Here is a 19,526-nt window from a genome sequence, read left to right as displayed (position 1 = left end):
AATGGACAGACAGGCATGCACCGTTAACAGGGTCCTTGTACTGCGATCCACCCTCAGCCTCAGCAGGCCCAGATTATGATCACATTTGTACATGCTGTGTGTGCTCAGGGAGGTCCCAGGACATGAACCCAGGACCTTTCTCATGTGGGTCCAGTTACATTATTACTGAGCCACTAGGTGACCCTTATTTTATTTATTTAAAAAATTTTGCAGGACCAGTATGGCAGAATGGTTATGTTGCTGGACTTTCACAAAGTCAACCACAGTTCATGACCTGGACCAGGTGGCTTAAAACTCATGCCAGACATGTGTGTGTGCATGCCCAAGATCCTGAGAAGAGAATGGTGTAGAAGGGATTGGAGTGTGGCTATCTCCCCTGGAGGGTGATTAAAAGAAAAGAGAGAAAAGGTAATAAAGCTCCCCCCTTCCCATGGGGGATGCTCATACCACATTCCCTTCTCCATTTCTCCCTCCTTCCTGGATTGTGGACATGTACACAAACATGCCAAGAGTGTTTCTCAAGCTGCTGGATGCAGAACTCAGACTGCACAGTTAGCTGTGTGGGATCCAGCTGCCTTAACCACCATGCCATCGGCTGGCCCCTTAATTAATTACTTACTTACTTAATTAATTATTTTGCCTGAAGGAATGTGCCAGAAAAAGAGCAAGAGAGAGACAGACCTCTAATGGGGCATAATAATGCCACAATCTTTTTTTCCTCTGTTTCTTCATCTTTTTAGGGTTGTGGGCATACATGCAATGTGCCAATGTCTTTTCTTTTCCAACCCTCTGGGGCCAGAATTTGAACCCCAGTTGGCCATGTGGGGTCATGATCTCTATTCACAGCTCTTCACAGCTATGCTATGGGGCGGACTCCTTGCTGTTTTCCTGGAAGAATTCTTTCTTTCTCCTCTGACATGCAATCACTGTCACACATCAAAATTCTAAATGTGCACTGTTTCTAAACTCTGTTTTATTCCACTGTCAATTTTCCTATTCCTGGGCCAATACTACACTATTATAAATATTATAGCTTTTAGTAAATCTTGGTATCTGGAAAGTTACGTTCCTCATTCCCTGCTCTTTTTAAAAATTGTTCAGGTTATTCTAGACCCTTTGCTCTTCCATGTATAGAAAATACTAGAATCATTTTTTTTGCAACTCCATGAAAAATCTGTTCAGAAATTTGATTGGAATCGAATGAAATCTATTAGTCATTTGGAGACAATTGATATCTTTATGGTTAAGTTTTCCTAACCTCATCATAGCATTTCTTTTTTTAAAATATTTTTAATATTTTCTAAAATATTTTATAAACTTCCCAGTTAATTTCTCCTTTAACTGATGAATTCTTTATCATTTGTGTTTTAAATATAATTTGGATGAGCAAACCAACATCATTTCCATTCCCATTTTTACTCTGCCTTGAGAGATTGCCTTCTGCCCCAGGACAAATCCACTAGTGATCTCCACAGCCCCTTCCCCAACACTGTTCTCAAGTTTTCTCTAAGATTAATTTTGATGATATGAACTGGAATTCATTCTAATACAGCATTTTGGTCATAATTAGAGTCAGAAGGCTTTACAAACCTCTTCCTACCGCCTTTCCTGAAACTGTATACAACATTTATGAGATTCTATGACTACATTCCCATAGAAAAATCCAAGGAATAACCTCCCTGGTGTGTCACTTGAATTAGTACCCAATATACCAGTGCCCTATGAGATGCAAGAGGAAAGACTAGGGGCTAGCTCAGGGGGATGACTTACACTTGCAAATTGCCTTTTGTCAGGACCCCTTCAGGCTACCAACTTTTTTTTTTTTTTTTCTTTTTTAAAGTTTTTGTTATAGGACACATGCAGTCACTGGAGAGAGAGAAAGAGAGAGAGAGAGAGTGAAAAAGAGAGAGAAAGTGAGAAGTCACCCCCTAGGGGGATGGCCATGCCACAGTCCCTTCTCCTCCAGTCTCCTCTGGGGATTTTGGGTACACACACACTCAGGCCAGGCATAATTTTCAAGCTGTCAGATCTGTGACTCGAACCATGGAGTCAGCTATGTGGGTTCAGCACCATAACCTCTATGTCATCTGCTGGCCCTGGAGTCCCAGCTCTCGCCCATGAGCCTAGCCAGGCAAGTCCATGCTGAGCACTGGTGTGAAAGTATAATAGGGCAGCCTGGGAATTCTGGGGAGAATTCTGTTAGTTGTGACAGGAATGCTGTTTTTAAGGACATTCAAATATGTAATACTTCATTTGTCTGGTATGAAGGGGTATTCTCCTAAAGCAAATTTTCCACACAATTGGAGCTGACCTTTAAGCACCAATAATTTTATGTTAACCATTTTGATGACACTCTATCTAAATCATATTTCATTCCACTTTGAATATATGTTTCTTTATGCCTTCTTAAACAGATTATATTGAATATAATTTGACCTTTTCTGGAAAATGTAGGGGCTTCATGAATACCAATTTTACTTTGCTATCACAGAGATTCCCCTAGGACTAATATCTACTCAGGTGTTTGAATTTTGATTTTTTATTCAGTTTAACAAGTATTTTGAGCAATTATTATGTGCTGGATACTTGCCAGAGAGAGATAGAGAGGAAGAGAGAGAGAAAGTGAGAAGGCACCTCCCAGGGGGGTTGCCTATACTGCAGTCCCTCTTTTTCCATTCTTCTCGCAGGATTTTGGGCATGCATGCATGCTCACATACCGAGCATGTTCTCAAGTCAGTGGGTCTGGGACTTGAACTACTTTTTGGCCATATGAGACACAGCTGCCTTAGCCACCACACCACTGTCTAACCCCCTCTTTTTAAAAATTATTTTATTTCGCTTCTATTTGCAATTAAGTGGTGACATATCTAGAAATTCTCTCTCTATTTCTAATCTACTGATTCTATTGGGTAATGAATTACAGGAAGCTTTCTAAACTATTAAAGGGAAAGGGAGTAGATATGATATTTATCACATCTCTTTTTGGTGATCAGAGGCCTACTTCTAAGTACTATTAGAATGTTGGCTTCTAATACTGAAAAGTGATTATTAACTGCCTTTCGACATATAAGTCATAACGTGAGAACTGAGAAGTGTAGCCAATGTACTGACTCTGTGTGTGGTGTGTACAAGGCTCTTCTTGTCTAGATTTTGCTCTCTGTCAGATAGCTAAGTAGAACTCAGTATTCCAGGAAGTTTACTTAAAGACATTTTATACTTACCCTTTACCAAACAGTGTTGCCTTCCTCGGGACAGAATTATTCTGGGAAAAGAAGAAAGGACATAGGTAAATAAGCAATTTCTGGAAGCTATTATTGCTGTCAAATAATAATCAGTGCATATTAGTTAAATGTTATATTTCAATACCATTTTACAAATTCTTTTTACATGCATAAGCCCATGTAATTTTTAGACACATGTTTGTACATATTTATTATTATTATATTATTACCTATTTACATTACCAATATGAATAAATGAAGGCACTAAAAGAGACAGAGTATGTTGCTCAGGGTCATATAGCTAGTAAGCAGCAGGGCCAGGCCTGGAACCTGGGTCCTCCACGTTTCTGGCTCACTAAGCTATACCCTTCTACTTTCTATTCAGCATGTGATCCTAAAGAAGTTTTCAGGCTATGAAATCACGTAAATATATCCTGAGATAACTTTAAAATGCTGTACAAATCTAAAGATGAGGATCTATCTTAGTTTTTTTTTTTTTTTCCTTGAAGGCTGCTGCCATTTGTATGGATTTTATTGAAATATACAATAATAGAGTTATGAACCAAAATTACAATAATGCTGATTTAAATATTTACCTTTTCAAGAACCTTATATACTCTTGTGACTTTGAATTACTATACATAGTAATGAAAGACTTCTTTTAGTATTTCTTATAGGGAATTATTATTTTTTTATATAAATTTTTCTAGAGGGCATGAGTGCTTGCCAGAAAGAAACAGATAGAGAGAGAGAGAGAGAGACAGAGAGAGAGGAAAACTGAGAAAGCACTCCCCATGATGCATGACCATTCTGCAATCCCTTCTCTTCCATTTCTCCCATCTTTTGGTATTTTGGGCATGCATGCACACATGCCCAGCACATTTCTTTGGCTGTCTATCTGGGTTTTGTGAGGTATCCATTTCATAAAATATTCTCAAGTATTTGTCCTTTTAACTTCCTTGTGAAATTAAAAAAAAAAAAGAGGAATTGTAATCACATTTTTTTTTTGAGAAATTTTTGCTATAGGGTGTGTGTGCACACTGGAGAGACAGAGAGAGAGAGAGAGACAGACAGACAGACAGACAGAAAGCAAGAAATCACCCCCCAGGGAGATGACCATGCTGCAATTCCTTCTCCTCTATTCTCCTTTCAGGATCTTGGATGCACATGCACACATGTCTGGAGTGAGTTTTAAGCTGCTGGGCCCAGGACTTGAACTGCTGTTGACTATATGCAAGTTCAGTGAAGTAACCATTATTCTGGGACCAGCAGTTAACGTAATGGCTATGTCGCTGGACTCCCACGTAGTCAACCATGGTTCGTGTCCCAGACCCGGTGGCTTAAAACTCACGCCGGGCGCGTGTGCGTGCGCGCCCAAGATCCTGAGAGGAGAATGGAGGAGAAGGGATTGCAGCATGGTCATCTCCCTGGGGGGTGATTTCTCGCTTTCTGTCTCTCTGTCTCTGTGTGTCTGGCGAGCGCACGCTCCTGAAAGCAAATACCGCTCCAAAAAAAATAACCATTATTCCATCTACTGGTTTCCTGTCATCACATTTTAGAGCAATGGAAATGAAGCTTACAGAATTTAGAATTAGAAAGTTTCTGGATTACAAACATAGTTCTGTATTTGAGTGGGATTAAGTGGCATGCCATAGGGTCAGTGGCTCAGGCAGCCTCTCTGAAGTTACTCAAACATCAGTAAGTCATTGACCATTGTGAGCCTCTGATGAACTTGATGAAGATAACTCTGTTTCTTCTCTGACAGCTAGCTAAAAGGAACACTTTGGTGAGTCATTGGGGATAAATGCCCAAGTGTATCTACTTGGTTCTAGAAAGATAGGTCCTTGAATTCAGAAGTTTTGTTTGCAGAGTAAAAATGCAAGCTTAGGGGCTACAATGACTTGTTCAGGACATTGGGAACCATGGTCACCATGGACATGGCCTGATATGTATCCAAATACCTGCATGATTCCAGGACAATAGTTGTAGGGACATGTTCGGAGAGAGGCCCTGAGGATGTGGGGACATGCTCTGAGCAAACATCACCTGTCCCTTTCGGCTATGGCAGAACCTTGTAGCTTGTCTTTCCTTGACCCTTATGGCAAGGAGAGCAAGGGTAGAATTTCCAGGGACTTTTCAACAGACACATCTGATGGAATTCAGGAAACGTCCTGACCCCAGTTAGCAAAGTTCATCCCCTGCTCTGCCTCTGTGAGATTCTACAGTCTTATCAACACCCCTTAGATGTTTGCAAGAAAGTGTCCTCCCCACACCTACAGGCTTCTCTTCACTAGATAAGAAGTTTATTATGATTTCTCTTTGATATGGATGTAGCCAAGAGATACACCTGGCCCAGAATGTCTAAGTCCTCTTAGATTTGTTACTTGCTTCTTATTGTCTGTTACATATCAACTTATCTGTGGAATGTCATGAAATACAGGTATGTAGTGTTGCTTTGCTCTATAAATAAAGATGCCTAGTTTGGGTGGCACAAGTTGCTTGGGCTGCCTAGGCTCAGGCCACCTGAGTCCATTGCTACTCTGTCTTTTTGTCTCTTTCTTTCTGCTTTCTCTTAGATCGAGCTAAGTCCAGGGCAGACACTGACAAATAGTCAATTGTGGATATCTGCTTTTAAGTAAGAGATGAGTTTTCTGAGATTGTTCAGGCCACTTACCTTGACTACACATAATTTTTGGTGACATCAACCTTGACTCTAAAGCCAATAAATGGTACACAATTAAAGTCCAACAAAAGTTTATCTGCTACCCTAGGCTTCTGCTGCCATAGGATATCAAACAGACCAAGAAGACTGGTGATCAGTGGGCCACTGTTCTCTGTCCGTCAGACTCTTGCATGTGCACTGATGATTTCATGATATGAAATAGGAACAAGTGCTGGAGCCGTATCATAAAGAAACAGCTGTTTCCTGTGTTTTAAGTCATGGGCAGCTATTAGATGCTGACAATTGCCTGGTGCTCTGTCTTCTGAAGGATTTGGGACCATATTGGGACCATCAGGAAGAGTGCTGGGATTATAGGAGTTGGAAGGTGGTGTATGTGTCACATATTGGCCTCCTGTCTATGCAGTGTAGCCTCAGTTAATGGTACTTTATGCTTTCATTCTGAATGCTCTGAGGCCTTACGCTAGTTTTCTGTGAGAACCTGTTATTTGAATGTCCGTAAGAAAAGGAAGGCAATTGTTCCTTAGCTTCTTATCCATGTGTTTGTTTAGGGTTGGAGTGCTTTGGAGTCACAGTTGGCATCATCCTTGGAAAATGCACATGGGAAGATTGAGTATATATTTGGTGGCTTAGAGTTTATTGGAAACTCCTTTGGATGGCAGTGACACTGGGAGAAGCTGAGACACTGGGAGAAGCTGAAGAAGGAATGGGATACTCACCTCATTATTTTGACTACTGTATCCTTTTCCCCTAGAGTTCATGCTCAGAACTTTTGATCTAGGGGACAAAGAACCAAGACAGGAATTAAGTAAAGTACACTCAAATGTTCACACCAAATGAGGGTTACTTATACCCAGCTTTATACTCTCAGGTTGCACTGTCCACTATTTAGATGTAACTATTTGGATTTAAATGAATTAAAATAACTCAGTTCTTTAGTCACATTAGCCACTTTTTGAGTACTCAACAGTCACACATGTTAGTGGCTACCTATATTAGAAAGCACAGAAAGTTCTATTTGGACACCCTTGTTGTAGAATTTTATCTTACAGTCAAACTATAACCTTGCAAGGATCCTGAAGACTTGAAGATGTCCTTCAGGAACAAGGACATACAAGTCCTATGACCCTGACCCCTTTGTTACAGTTGGTGCTTGGCCTAGTTAGAGATATAAGCAGTTTTGGTCTTTTGTTCTTCATTCCAAGATTCCAAAATATTTAGTAAGCAGAAATACTTCTTTACTGAGTGCAGAGTTAACTTAGAAAGTGTATCAAGATTTTGAGGTGAGTTTTTGGTTTGGATTTATTACTACGTAGAGACTTAACAAACTCAGTATTTTTTTGAGAGAGACACAGAGTGTGTTGCTCATGGTCACATAGCTAGTAAGTATCAGAAAAAGCTTTTGAGGAAGCTTCCCCCTTATCTTCCCTAATTTTTAATGTTCATAATTCAATACAGAACTTTTTAATGTTCATAGTTCAATACAGTATGCAGTTCTGAGTTTCACAATGTTGTAGTGTGCATCTAGAGATTAGTTTCACGCCTTTCCTACATGGCCAGATTTCCATATATTTGGAGAAAGTGACGATGATATTAGATTTAAGGCCTTTATATCAGATATAAGGAATTCCCTACATATAAAGCTGCCTGACCCCTAATCCTTTTTTTTTTTTTTTTTAAGAGATTTTTTGCCATAGGGCACGTGTGCTGACCAGGAAAAGAGAGAGAGACAGACAAACAGAAAGCAAGAAATCACCCCCAAGAAGGATGACCATGGCATAATCCCTTCTCCTCCATTCCTCTCTTGGGATTTTGGGCACACACACACACACACACACACACACGCACATGCACCTGGTGTGAGTTTTAAGTTGTTGGGTCTGGGACTCAAACCGATTATGTGGGAGTCCAGCAATGTAACCATTATGCCATCTGCTGGTCGTGACCACTCACTAATCCTTTTTAAAGTATGCCTTTCTGCCTTTAATAAGCCCAAATAACGATATGATTCTGTGATAAAATTATGAAGGGAAATGTCTTTCTGCAGTTTTTTAGAGAGGATGAGAGAAAGACTGAAAATTTAAAGTCGGAGTGGTCTAGCAGGGCCTAACCAGGTACAAGTGGAGGAGAAAGATATGTGGGGGCTCATTCAATTCCCAATAGGAATTGGTCTGAGACATGCTTGCTCTGACTCTAGCAGAGGAGGAGTTACCACTAAAACCAGGATGTTCCTTTGTTTGCCAAAGCTCACACTTCTCTCTCAAGGAACCGAGTCTCTAGCTCTTCTTCTATTTTCCTCAGAGTTTCCTGGTACTTCTTCAAAGAGAAATAAAAGAAGCCACAATTACTACTTAGAACCTTGGGATGGTTCTATCCGCTACGACACTTACTATTTGATACCATTATCACATGAATGTTCGGTATTCCCACTGCCACTCTGCTTTCATAGACCTCAGCCCACCTCTACTCCTCATTGCTTCTATGTCTTACCCCTAGGTTAGTTTCCTGGGGTCACTGGGAAATAATGACACATGGTCATTCTTCACTAAAGAGCTCAGATATTGGGAGACCTAGGCAGTAATTACCAGGGACTCAAAGGACAGCAGAGTGCTATTGGTACTGGGGGGATGAGAGCCACTTTGACAAGTTAAAATTGTTCTAAACAGAAAAGCCTGTTTCCATTTCACCCTGCACCTTAAACAACCCTTTGCTATCCCTTTACTGAGAGGCCATACCTTGATGCAGAGGGCTTGATCTTCACAGAGCTGGGTCACAAATGCATGTTCCTCCATTACCTTGGAAACAAAAATTCTGTCTTAAATTTCTCTCAGTAAATTGCTATAAGAACAAGAATAGGGACCAGTAGATGGTGTAATGGTTATGTCGCTGGACTCCCATGTAGTCAACCACGGTTCGAGTCCCAGACCCAGTGGCTTAAACTCATGCCAGGTGTGTGTGCGTGTGTGCCCAAGATCCTGAGAGGAGAATGGAGGAGAAGGGATTGTGGCTTGTGGCATGGCCATCCCCCATGGAGTGTGATTTCTCACTTTCTGTCTATCTCTCTGTCTTTCTCTGTCTTTCCGGCAAGCACATGCGCCCTATAGCAAAAACCTCTCAAAAAAAAAAAAAAAAAAAAAAGAATATGCTTGTTTTCTTTGTTTTCTTTAGGAGTGTGTCCCAGATCCTGTACATGGTTTTCTATTAATTGTTCTGAATATATGTATATTTTGCTCCATTTATGAACCTCTTTCCTTTTTTAAAAGTATAAACAAGATATATTTTACAGTCTAGTAGGAATTATTTTGGGGCAGTTGAAAGAGGAATAGATACAATATGTGGAAGATACAGACTACAAAATGTATCCTGTAAATATGCTAAAGAAAATGTAACCTAGGAGATTGTGTTCATCTTCCTTTTCTTTATCCCCTTTCTAGCCCCACAATGGTCCTAGGCCTGGAAACTTCAGTCAATCTTCTGCAGAAAAATCTTAGGTGGTCTGACTGGGGACCACGTGCTCTTTCTTAGGGAGAAGTAACACTGACATCTCTGTGGTTACCTTCACCAGCTCCTGCTCTTGGTCTGCGCACAGAGCTTCCAGCTGTTGTAACTTAACCTACAGAAAGGAAAGTGGCAACTCAGCAAGGTGAAAGCCATACAAAAATGGCATGCTATCTTGAGGCGTACCTCACAGGCCTTGGAAGAGTACCAGGTCCACAATTTCAGATGTCTTTTTGATGGAGGACCTTTGCAGCTGCTTAGTGAACCTGCTCTCCTAACTCCTGAGCCCTTAGCATTCATCTTCGCATTTCACCCCTAAATTTCAATTCTTGGCTTCTTACTTAGCTATTTGTCTTACAAATAATAGGTCTTGAGAAACATCACTACTCCTTTCCCTTTATATGAGCATTCAGAAAACAGGGTGTTACCTCATTCCTTTCTCCCTTCCTGTAGGCCTTCCTTGCTCTTTTCTTACCTTAAATTTCCTTTGAACAACTATTCTTTTTTTTTAACAGCCAGCATATCTTTAATTCACAAATAAAAGCTGCAGCAAGATGGTATCTACACTCCTGTACAAGGGTTTGGACACCCAGGAAATGACTATTCTAAACTGGCCACATACTAGAGTAAAGTAGGGTAGCAGTGCTGAGGACCCAGAGGTGACAGGATTGATAGACCCCCCAGAGCCACCATCCTAGCTGGAGGACAAGCCTATAAGTTGGCACAACAGTGTTACGTTCCCTGAGGAAATCCAAACAGGTTAAAGTGATGAGAGACAATGGTGGTGGTGTTGCAAGAGGTTGGGGTGAGGGGTGCAGGTGGTTAGCAAAGCCCTCTGTGATGAGATGCTATTTGAGCTAAAACCTAAGTGATAAATATTTGCTCACTGGAGATCTGTAATAAAAATATTCCATGGGGAGTTCTAGCAAAGGCCAAGACCATGAAGTGGCACAAATTTGACAAGTATGAAGTTGTGTGGCTGCAGCACAGTGGGGCTAGCAGGAAGAAGATGAGGTGGGGTAAGATAGATGAGCAGCACATTATGTAGGGCCTTGTAGCTTCCGTAAGGAGGTGGCTCTATAATTGCAGTGAGAAATCAGGGGAGGGATGGACATGGGAAGGCACAATCTAATTTGTGTTTCAAAGAGCAGAATTTTCTACATAAGGAAATGAATTGTTTGGGAGTAAAAGCAGCAGCAGAGAGACCAGTTAGAGGCTGCTTCAGTTGTCCAGGTGAGCGGGTATGGTGGCTTGAAAAGGGTGGAGTGGTGATAGCAGCAGAGCACTGGGAGTAAGCAGTAGATGACGGAGAGGCATCGAAGCAGTTGGGATATGCTTTGGAGATAGAGCAGACATAACCATTCTTTCTTTCTTTCTCAGCACTATGGCCCCTTCTTTCATGTAGGTGCCATAATCTCACATCTGGACTCTCCTCATAGTTGCTATCCCCTCCATCCAATCAACTACTTCCAGGGTCAGTCAGCCAAATGTGCTAAATGCTATCATTTCAGACCAACAGTGTGAGTCACAGGGTTTGAAGCAGGCACCCTATTAAGCTGCTGAACTGATTATTGGCATGCCAGAGAAACAGAGAAACAAGATGTTGCTATATATTTTATAGAGTTAGAGGGTTAGCTGAGACTTCTACAAAATAGGTGGACGAAAGAAAGCACTTCAAAGAGTTAATAATACTCTAGGACTCTCTAGGACTAAGCTTATTGCTGATAGCAAAATAGTGGCCAGTATGCCAACAAAGGCGGGGACTCATCTATCACTCATCAGCCCAGATATCCTGACACAGCCCTCACAGACAGACTGAATGTGTCACCACTTACTTAAGACTGGGCTTACCTTCAGGAAAATCTGTTATGGGCAAAAGTATTGTGGAAGAAAATAAACTCTTCCATCCACTATGATAATATGAAATATGATCAAGGGTCTTCATAACCTTTTCTAATCTTAATGCTAATATCATCCTGAGGTGTATTCAGGGTCCTCATTTCCTTCTTTTCAGATAAGATTCCTGGACAGGCACAGGCAAATGGACTTATTGGGTGGGGTTGGACTGCCTGTTTGTGTGGCTACCAGCACTAAACTGACCAGAAGATAGGGGAGTAATTTTTTATGCTTTCATTTTCTGTTTCTATTTTCAGTGTACTAGTATCTTCAGAGGCTTCATACACACAACTTTATAAAGTAGAGAAGTTAGATAAGGCAAAGGGAAAGATGTAGATCTGGAAAAGGTGTCAGGAAATAATTTTATCTGGTTTCTGAATTAAAAAAAATTTAATTCTTCTTCGTTTGATCAGATAGGTTGTGATTCTCAGCTCAGGGACACAATGAAAGAAATATTGGTCTTTGGCTAATTCTTTACTCCCCTCTCCCTACATAGAACAGGGGCATTGCAGGGAGCTATCTATGTCTGAGGTGCTCTGCTCATTTTGCATGGTATACATTTTTTTAAAATTTCTATTTTCTTTTCCTTTTTGTATGCTCTTCTTCGACTTTATTTTATCATTTTGCTGCTCAGCTTCTACCCCGTGAATGTATGGGCAGGTTTTTGTTCATAGTAGCCAACCCTCTGAATTTTGCTAGCTCAGAGCTGCACAAAGGGAGAAATTCCTCTTCATAACTCTGAACTCAAATCTCCCTCTGTGGATAACACCTTGCAAAACATAGTAGAAGAGAGAAATTGGCACAGAATTTCCTCACACTAAAGGGAAGCACACGAACTTACAGTTGCAGAAAACTTCTTCAACAAATTAACCTAACGTGAATACATCACCAAATAAAGATTGGAGAAGAGAGACTGCAGAGTGAGCAACACGGAGAAGGACAGAGCTGAAGAGAGATCACAGCTCATCTCCCACACACCTCTGAACTCTTAGTTGCAACCCCGTAGCTCAACTCAGGTGCACCTGTTCTCTAGAAACCGGGAGGCCTTTGTAATATCCAGTTCCAATGGCAAAGTACAGATTTCTTGGTAAGTGTCAGGGAAATGGAATTGCAGAGAGACTGCAAATCACCTCCTCCTGCACACCTCTGTATACTCAGATATAACTCCAAAAAATTAGGAAGAAATGTATAATCCATCAGATGACCAGAAAGCACCACGAAGGTGAAAGAAATATGAGAAACCAAGAAAATCTCTCTCTCTCTCTCTCTCTCTCTCTCTCAGGGGGAAACAACACCCCTTCACCATCCATAGACAGTTCAATGGAACTCATGAATATATCAGATAAAAATTTCAGAGTATTCCTAGTGACTAAACTAACAGAGATGCAAGAGAAGATAGACAATGAACTCTAGAAGATGTAAAAGAAAAGAAACAAATTTCAGGTGGTAAGGAAATTCTTCATTGATCTGAAAGAAGAAATACACACCATAAAAAAGAATCAAATGGGGGCCAGTAGGTGGTGTGATGGTTAAGGATGCTGGACTCCCATATGGCCAACCACGATTTGAAACCCAGATCCAGCAGCTTACTTTCTCACTCTTACTCTGTCCCTCTCTGTTCTATTTAAAATTAATTAATTAATTAATTAATTAAATTAAATTAAATAATTCTTTAAAAAATCATATGGAACTGTTAGAGATAAAGGCTATAATACATGAAATCAATACCTCACTTGAAAGTATTAAAAGCAGATTAGATCATACAGAAGGTCAAATCTCAGATGTAGATGATAAAAACCTCTGACCCTGAAAAAATAACCAAAAAGACTGAGAAAATACTCTCCTCAAATAAGAATAATATATGAGAAATACTAGACACCATTAAACACCCAAACATTAGGAAAATCGGTATCTCAGAAGGTGAAGAAACTCCTAAGTATATAGATAATCGATTCCATGAAATCCTGGAAGAAAACCTTCCAAACCTAGAGAGGCATTCAAATATTCAGACCCAAGGATCCCAAAATAGAATCAACCCAAGAAGATCTTCTCCAAGGCACATCATAGACTGATTGGCTAAAACCACAGAGACAAGATACTAGAATTGGTAAGAGAGAAACATCAAGTTATGTATAAAGGCTATCCCATCAGGCTAACACAGGACCTCTCATTGGAAACAATGCAAACAAGGAAAGAATGGGAAAATATATTAAAAGTGTTAAGTGGAAAACAAGTTCAGCCAAGAATACTATACCCAGCCAGATTATCCTTCATATGGGAAGAAAAGATAAAAACATCAGGAAAACAAAACTTGAAAGAATTTACTAACACCAGGCCAGCTCTTCAAGAAGTTCAAAGGGAGTGCTATACCAGGAAAAGTAAAGACAGACACACAGATATAAGAGGATAAAAATCAACCAAGAAAATGGCCGATAGGGATGAGTCCAGAAAGATCAATAATAATATTGAATGTTAACTTCCAGAATTTAAACAGAAATATTGGACAACAATAGCTCTGAACATTTAACAGAAGAGAGGTCAATTACATGAGACTGTACAGAATAAATAGAATTTTATGATTTTTGACTAAACCATACTGATTTTTTCCTTTGCTTTGTTATCTAGATTTAAGGATTTTTGTCTTTTGAGCTGTAGATAGGTTCAGTAATTTGTTATTTATTTATTTATTTATTTAATTGAAACAAACTTTTCTCACTTTCTGACTCTTCTGGAGTTGGAAAATATTTTTAGGTACTCTTATTTTGTAGCAGAATGGTATTTGTAAAAGTTTAATAATATTTGTTGCCTTGCACCAGAAATTTGAAATACTGGTTATTGCCAGGGCTTTGACTAGAATGTCATTTCTGAAGATATGACAAAAAAGCTAAGGAACTAAGGTAGATCTCAAGAAAGTCAACAGAATCTCTTAGAAAGATTGCAAATAAGTTAATTTATGCCTCTTCAGTAAAAGGGGAAATGGAGAAAGAAAAAATAAATGTTTCAGAAGACAATTACAGGGCACTTAATATTAGATTTTACCTTTGCCCATATCTTTTTTTGTTTGTTTGTTTTTAGTGTCTGCCTACTGTTTGAACAGAATCCTAACCTTTTTCCTGGCTTTAAGTCTTAGGCACATTTTTCTCAATGTCATTGGCTTTTGACTTATTAAAGCTAAAACTGCTTTTTCTTGATATTAAAAAAATACAAAAAAAAAGAAAGAAAAGAAATAATGAACAGTGCATCATGTACTTAGCAGGGATAGGTCTTCAAATACTCGAGTAACTAATTGGTTGAGCCCTTTTCTGGACTGGAATGGCAGGGTAAATTGCCTAGCACTAAGTAGACATACAAATCCCAGATCTGCCTCTGAATGTGTATACTCGCCTTAGCCAGACTTTTAAAAAATAACATTAAAATCATATGAACTTTTGAGGTTTCAGCTATTCAAAAAAGAATATATATAATATATATATATATGTATATGAATACACACACACACACACACACACACACACACACACACATACACAACCTCATTTAATCCTCAAACTGACGCTGGAGGAATTGATTAAATTATCTAACCTCACATACCAAATGAAGAGCTGGAGCCAGGATTTTAACTAGGTACTTCAAATGCCTCAGCTATATATGCATTTGTTTCCCACATTTGCTTATAGAAGAGAGAGCAACTAAAAAAATTAGCTTCAGTGTGCAATTGCTTACTAAGGGCAGAGGAGCATTTAGTATTCAGTGGTTTAGGCTTAAGCTCAACATGGGTGAAAACTACAAACAACTTATCTCAATTTTGACAGTTGTTTGATGGCTTGTTTCTTCGTCACATACTTCAAACCCATTCTTTTTTTTTCATTTACCTTTGACTCTTCTGGGGTTCCATCCAGATTGCCTTGTTCACACTTGGTTATTTTTTGTGATTTCTTTGTAAGCTACAGTTTAAAATTAAAAATATACATCTCAAATTAAAAAATATTCAATATAAAAATGTAGAAGGCAAAGATATTTTATTATGTGTGGGGATCAGTTAGTATTACCTTGATGAAAGCTACCAGAGGATAGTCCCTTGTAGTCCCTTGGGAGATACTTAGTAACCTGTGGAAATGTGTTTGTTCTATCTCCATCTTCACTGTCTTTGGCCACTAAAGCTAGGGTCCACTAAAGGCAGGAGTACTTACGAAAACCCCCAATTTGTGCTTAATTACTCAGGGCTGCTGAAATGGATCAGAGAATAGGGTAATCATAAGATATTCATTGTATTTTTTTTTTGAAGAGATTTTTGCTATAGGGCACATGCGCTCGCCAGACAGACAGAGAGAGACATAGAGACAGAAAGCGAGAAATCACCCCCCAGAGGGGATGGTCACGCTGCAATCCCTTCTCCTCCATTCTCCTCTCGGGATCTTAGGCACGCATGCACACGCGCCTGACGTGAGTTTTAAGCCACCGGGTCCAGGACACAAACCATGGTGGACTACGTGGGAGTCCAGCGACATAGCCATTACGTTAACTGCTGGTTCCCAAGGTACTCATTGTATTCTGAGGAGGGGTTGAGATAGAGAAAATGTTTAGACAAGAAAATGAGAATCCTTGGATATTAAGTTTCTATTTCAGTGTGGTTTCATATACACAACACAATTTTTGCTTGGTTTTGTTTGTTTGTTTAAGTCTCATCTCTGTTGAAATTAAAATTAACCTCTCACTCAAGTGCTGATCCTAATCACTAAGTCCTAGTCAATCACTTTAAGACTGTCTGTTGGAATCTTTTTTCTTGTGATAAAATGAAGAACCATGGGAATCACTTAACACCTCATCCAGTTCTTATACCTCATGCTTGCAGAGAAAGTCCATGACATGTATGTCATGAGTCTCAGACTCAAGAGAGTGGACCACAGAGTAATGCCCACTCCAAACACAGGCCTCTGACATGTAGGATTTTTCTCTAATCACTTTCCCTCCCTTGCCTCTGATAAGTAGGGCTGCCATTGGAGTGCTGGGGATCAAGAGAACCCCAATCTACCTTCTTTTGAAGTTCTGTTATACTGTGGACCAGTGTCTCATTCTTCCTTTCCTGTGGAGGGAAAGAAGCAGAGTGTAAATCTAAGTCTGTACATTGTCATTTGTTCTAGTTCAGTTGGTTGGTGTCTATTTTACTCTGGAAATATTTTCCTGCGTTAACTCCACTTTAGATGCATAAAATCATTTACTGGGTTGTTGGAAAAGTCATGACACATTTTTTGCAAAGAAACGCATAAAATAATATGTCATGACTTTTCCAATGACTCATGTATTGGAATCAAACCACAGGTGTAGTACCTGTGATCTCAATACGTACACTCCAATGTACCAAGGATACACACACACACACACATACACACACACACACACACATATTTCTCATGGTGAGAGAGAGAGAGAGGGAGAACATTAGTTGCCAGGTCTGGTAGTCAAAGCATAGTTGGCTATGTAGGAACCCAACACCTTGACCACCATGCCATCTTTTGGCCCCTGGTTGACTATTTTTTATGTGCAAAAAGGGAAGATTAGTTTATGTGACAGTTGATGAGGGGCAGAATGAGGAATGAAGGCTGTTAAATGGCTCTTCCTAACTTCTTGCTTACAAGTCTGCCTGTTTCTTCTTCTAGCTCCTGCAAGGCTTGTTCCCTTTCCATCGTGGCATAGTTGTCTTTTTCCCACTCCTCATCTTCTGTCAAGTCTCCAGTCTGAGTGATTTCACTTTCCAGCCTGCATGACACAAGAATTGCCCATATGGGTCCATGATCGATAGTTTCAGAACTGATAAACCATAGATACAATTGTAAAGTTACTTCAATGACAACATATATGGATCTCAAGTTGGAAACCCTTCTTTTCCAGATCCATAGAGTCAGAATTATACAAGTAAGACTCAATTCCCTAGCCAAACATCAAGTGTTCTATCTATTTAGGTAAATATTATCCAATCTTTTAACAATCTATTTAAAACTTGCTATGTTTTGGTGTTTGAACCACAAATCAATATCCAAGAATGAAGAAGAAACTTTCTCCTACACAAAATAATAGGTCTCTAAAGTAAGCAGGGAAATTCAGTTTAGTGTCTTTTACTTCAGACCCTATTTTGGATAGATAACTTCCCTCATGAAACACTACTACTCACCTTTGAATCTCATCTTCTTTCTCTTGGATTTTGAGAAGAAGTTCTTGATTTGCTTCATCTATTCTCTGCATATCCCTTTCAAGGTCCATGTTCAAACTGATAATGTTCCTCTTTGACTGGGCCAATCTTAAGATTTCCATTTTCTCTGACCTATAGACTCAGCCCCCAAAATGAACAAGGGCCAGTTATCTTAAGATAAATAACAATTGGGCCAAAGGGAATATCTAGAAGACATGCAATTCATTAACCTGGAGAGCATACCTTTTCTTTTTTGTTCTTGAGAAATTGTATTTCTCTACAATTTGTTTTAATAATCCTCAACTAGGTTAACAGGGAAGGTCCTTTCTAGATTTTCTCCTCCAAAGTGCTCTATATAATAGTTCACCTCCACTCAGTTTCCATGAAGAGCTATGGTTTTTAAATAGCCTCTTGCAATTGGAGAAAATTATTTCTCTTGGAAATCTTTTCTTAGATAAATTGTTCACAAAACCCACTCATACAATACACGTTTATTGAGTCCTTTATTTAAACGCCTGACATATAAGATAAGCTTGGGCCTGGCTTTATGCACAGCCACAAGAGATTTCTACCAGCACCACAGAGTTTCAGCCTTTTCTTACCTCCTCCCATCTCTACACTTCCCCTCCACTTGCCTGTTACAATGTTGGAGAGTCTACAATGACTGTCATTCCACAGAGCACACACAGATAGGCTCCAGGCATGGATTTCAAAGGCATTTACTTTTTGAAGTAAATTTGAATGAAATAATGGTTACTCCAGAATAGTCTAGAAAGGGTACATGACATGTTGGACCCTTTCAATAAATATTTCTTTTTCTTCTATATAAATTAATTCATTGGTTTGTCTTTGAATTATTTAATCAGGAATAGGGTAGTAAGTCACAGGAACTTTGGACATTGGTAGGAATGAAGAATGATATTGGAAAAAAGTTCCAACTTGAAGGGTTGGCTTGTTGGAGGATTTGTAATAGTTATTACTTCAGGAGGGCAGAGTGATTGGAGTAGGGTGCAGTTAAGGGTGGGAGAGTGGGAGTAGAAAGGGGAAGGGAAACTGGAAAGGAGGGAAGGTGGCAGCAGCAGACTGGTTTTACACCTTGGTCCCTGGTGTGAATTTGCATAATCATGATTACTTACTCGTAATCTAGCTGATCTTTCTTGCTTTCTTCCATCATAGATTTCCTAAAATGCCAGCAGAGATATATCTTATGATCCAGGAAAATGGGCTCATTCAGGAAGCATAAACTAGTTAAGAGTCTCAGAAAATAGAAACCAAATTAAGTAACTGGTTTTCTTTCTCCAATCTGCATATTTCACCTCGACAAAACTCAGCCTCCTGATTCTTCTGCCCATGGTCTGATTAATGCTTCAATGAGGATATAGGGATAATGCTGGAGAATTCAATATATCTCCCACTAGCAGATATATCAGAGATGGTTTACCAACACAAGTTTTATACAAGATAATTATAAGTAGATGTTAACAGTTTTTCTCAAGTCCCCCATTGCCGTAGGCAATGTTCTCATGGGCATGGATGTAGGTGTGTAACTGCCCCTTAAAGTACTCTCTGTTCTCTAGCCTGGCCTCTGTGTGAATTTCAAGATATTAAGATCCTCAGTATTGAAGAAAGCTCAGAAAACCAAGCAGGAATAAATTCTATCTCTCTGCTCCTTAGTTTCCTCTCTTCTATTTCTTCTACAAACTCTACCTCCCTTCTGATGTATATTGTCTTCCTGATCCTGCCCTGGTCAATTAGCTTCTGAAGAGTCTAATCTCTCTCCCACTGGAACCATCCAATGGAATCTCAGAACCTTCTGAGGGGTCATGACTCTGCTCTTGACATAGAATAGGTGGGGCAGTATGTCACAGTGGGGTGGGTGGCAACAGAGCTCAGAGCTTAGATGTGAGGGTTTTATGGTTGAGTCTGCCTTAAGGAGCAGCAGGTTCAGTGGTTCTGGTCTCTGGGTACATAAAGGGACAACTCCTGTCCTTTTTCTGGCAGACAGGGCTCCCTTCCTGTCCAACAGTGACTCAAATGGGAACTC

The 19,526-nt window shown here is 39.7% G+C and overlaps 1 protein-coding gene across 4 annotated transcripts in view; it reads right to left on the bottom strand.

Annotated features, from left to right (window-relative positions):
- The window catches only part of TMCO5A (transmembrane and coiled-coil domains 5A), a 22,215-nt gene extending 2,943 nt beyond the window's left edge, over positions 1 to 19,272 (bottom strand). For 2 of the 4 annotated variants that reach the window (XM_006141713.1, XM_006141711.2), the window contains exons 1-10: positions 18,619 to 19,272; positions 17,465 to 17,614; positions 16,929 to 17,052; positions 16,328 to 16,378; positions 15,168 to 15,239; positions 9,458 to 9,514; positions 8,637 to 8,696; positions 8,153 to 8,217; positions 6,621 to 6,678; positions 3,222 to 3,262 (exon numbers count right to left, since the gene is read on the bottom strand). In XM_006141713.1, coding sequence (XP_006141775.1) covers positions 3,222 to 3,262; positions 6,621 to 6,678; positions 8,153 to 8,217; positions 8,637 to 8,696; positions 9,458 to 9,514; positions 15,168 to 15,239; positions 16,328 to 16,378; positions 16,929 to 17,052; positions 17,465 to 17,614; positions 18,619 to 18,656 — 716 coding nt within the window. In that variant the 5' untranslated portion in view covers positions 18,657 to 19,272. The remainder of the gene's footprint in view (positions 1 to 3,221; positions 3,263 to 6,620; positions 6,679 to 8,152; positions 8,218 to 8,636; positions 8,697 to 9,457; positions 9,515 to 15,167; positions 15,240 to 16,327; positions 16,379 to 16,928; positions 17,053 to 17,464; positions 17,615 to 18,618) is intronic. The other 2 variants (XM_006141712.3, XM_027765676.1) reach the window with 2 other exon arrangements.
- Positions 19,273 to 19,526: the final 254 nt, after the last annotated feature.

Source organism: Tupaia chinensis, unplaced genomic scaffold (assembly GCF_000334495.1).
Source record: "Tupaia chinensis unplaced genomic scaffold, TupChi_1.0 Scaffold000062_1, whole genome shotgun sequence".
Lineage (NCBI taxonomy): Eukaryota > Metazoa > Chordata > Mammalia > Scandentia > Tupaiidae > Tupaia > Tupaia belangeri.
Note: the sequence above shows the minus strand (reverse complement) of the source record. Positions and strands in the feature narration are given on the sequence as shown.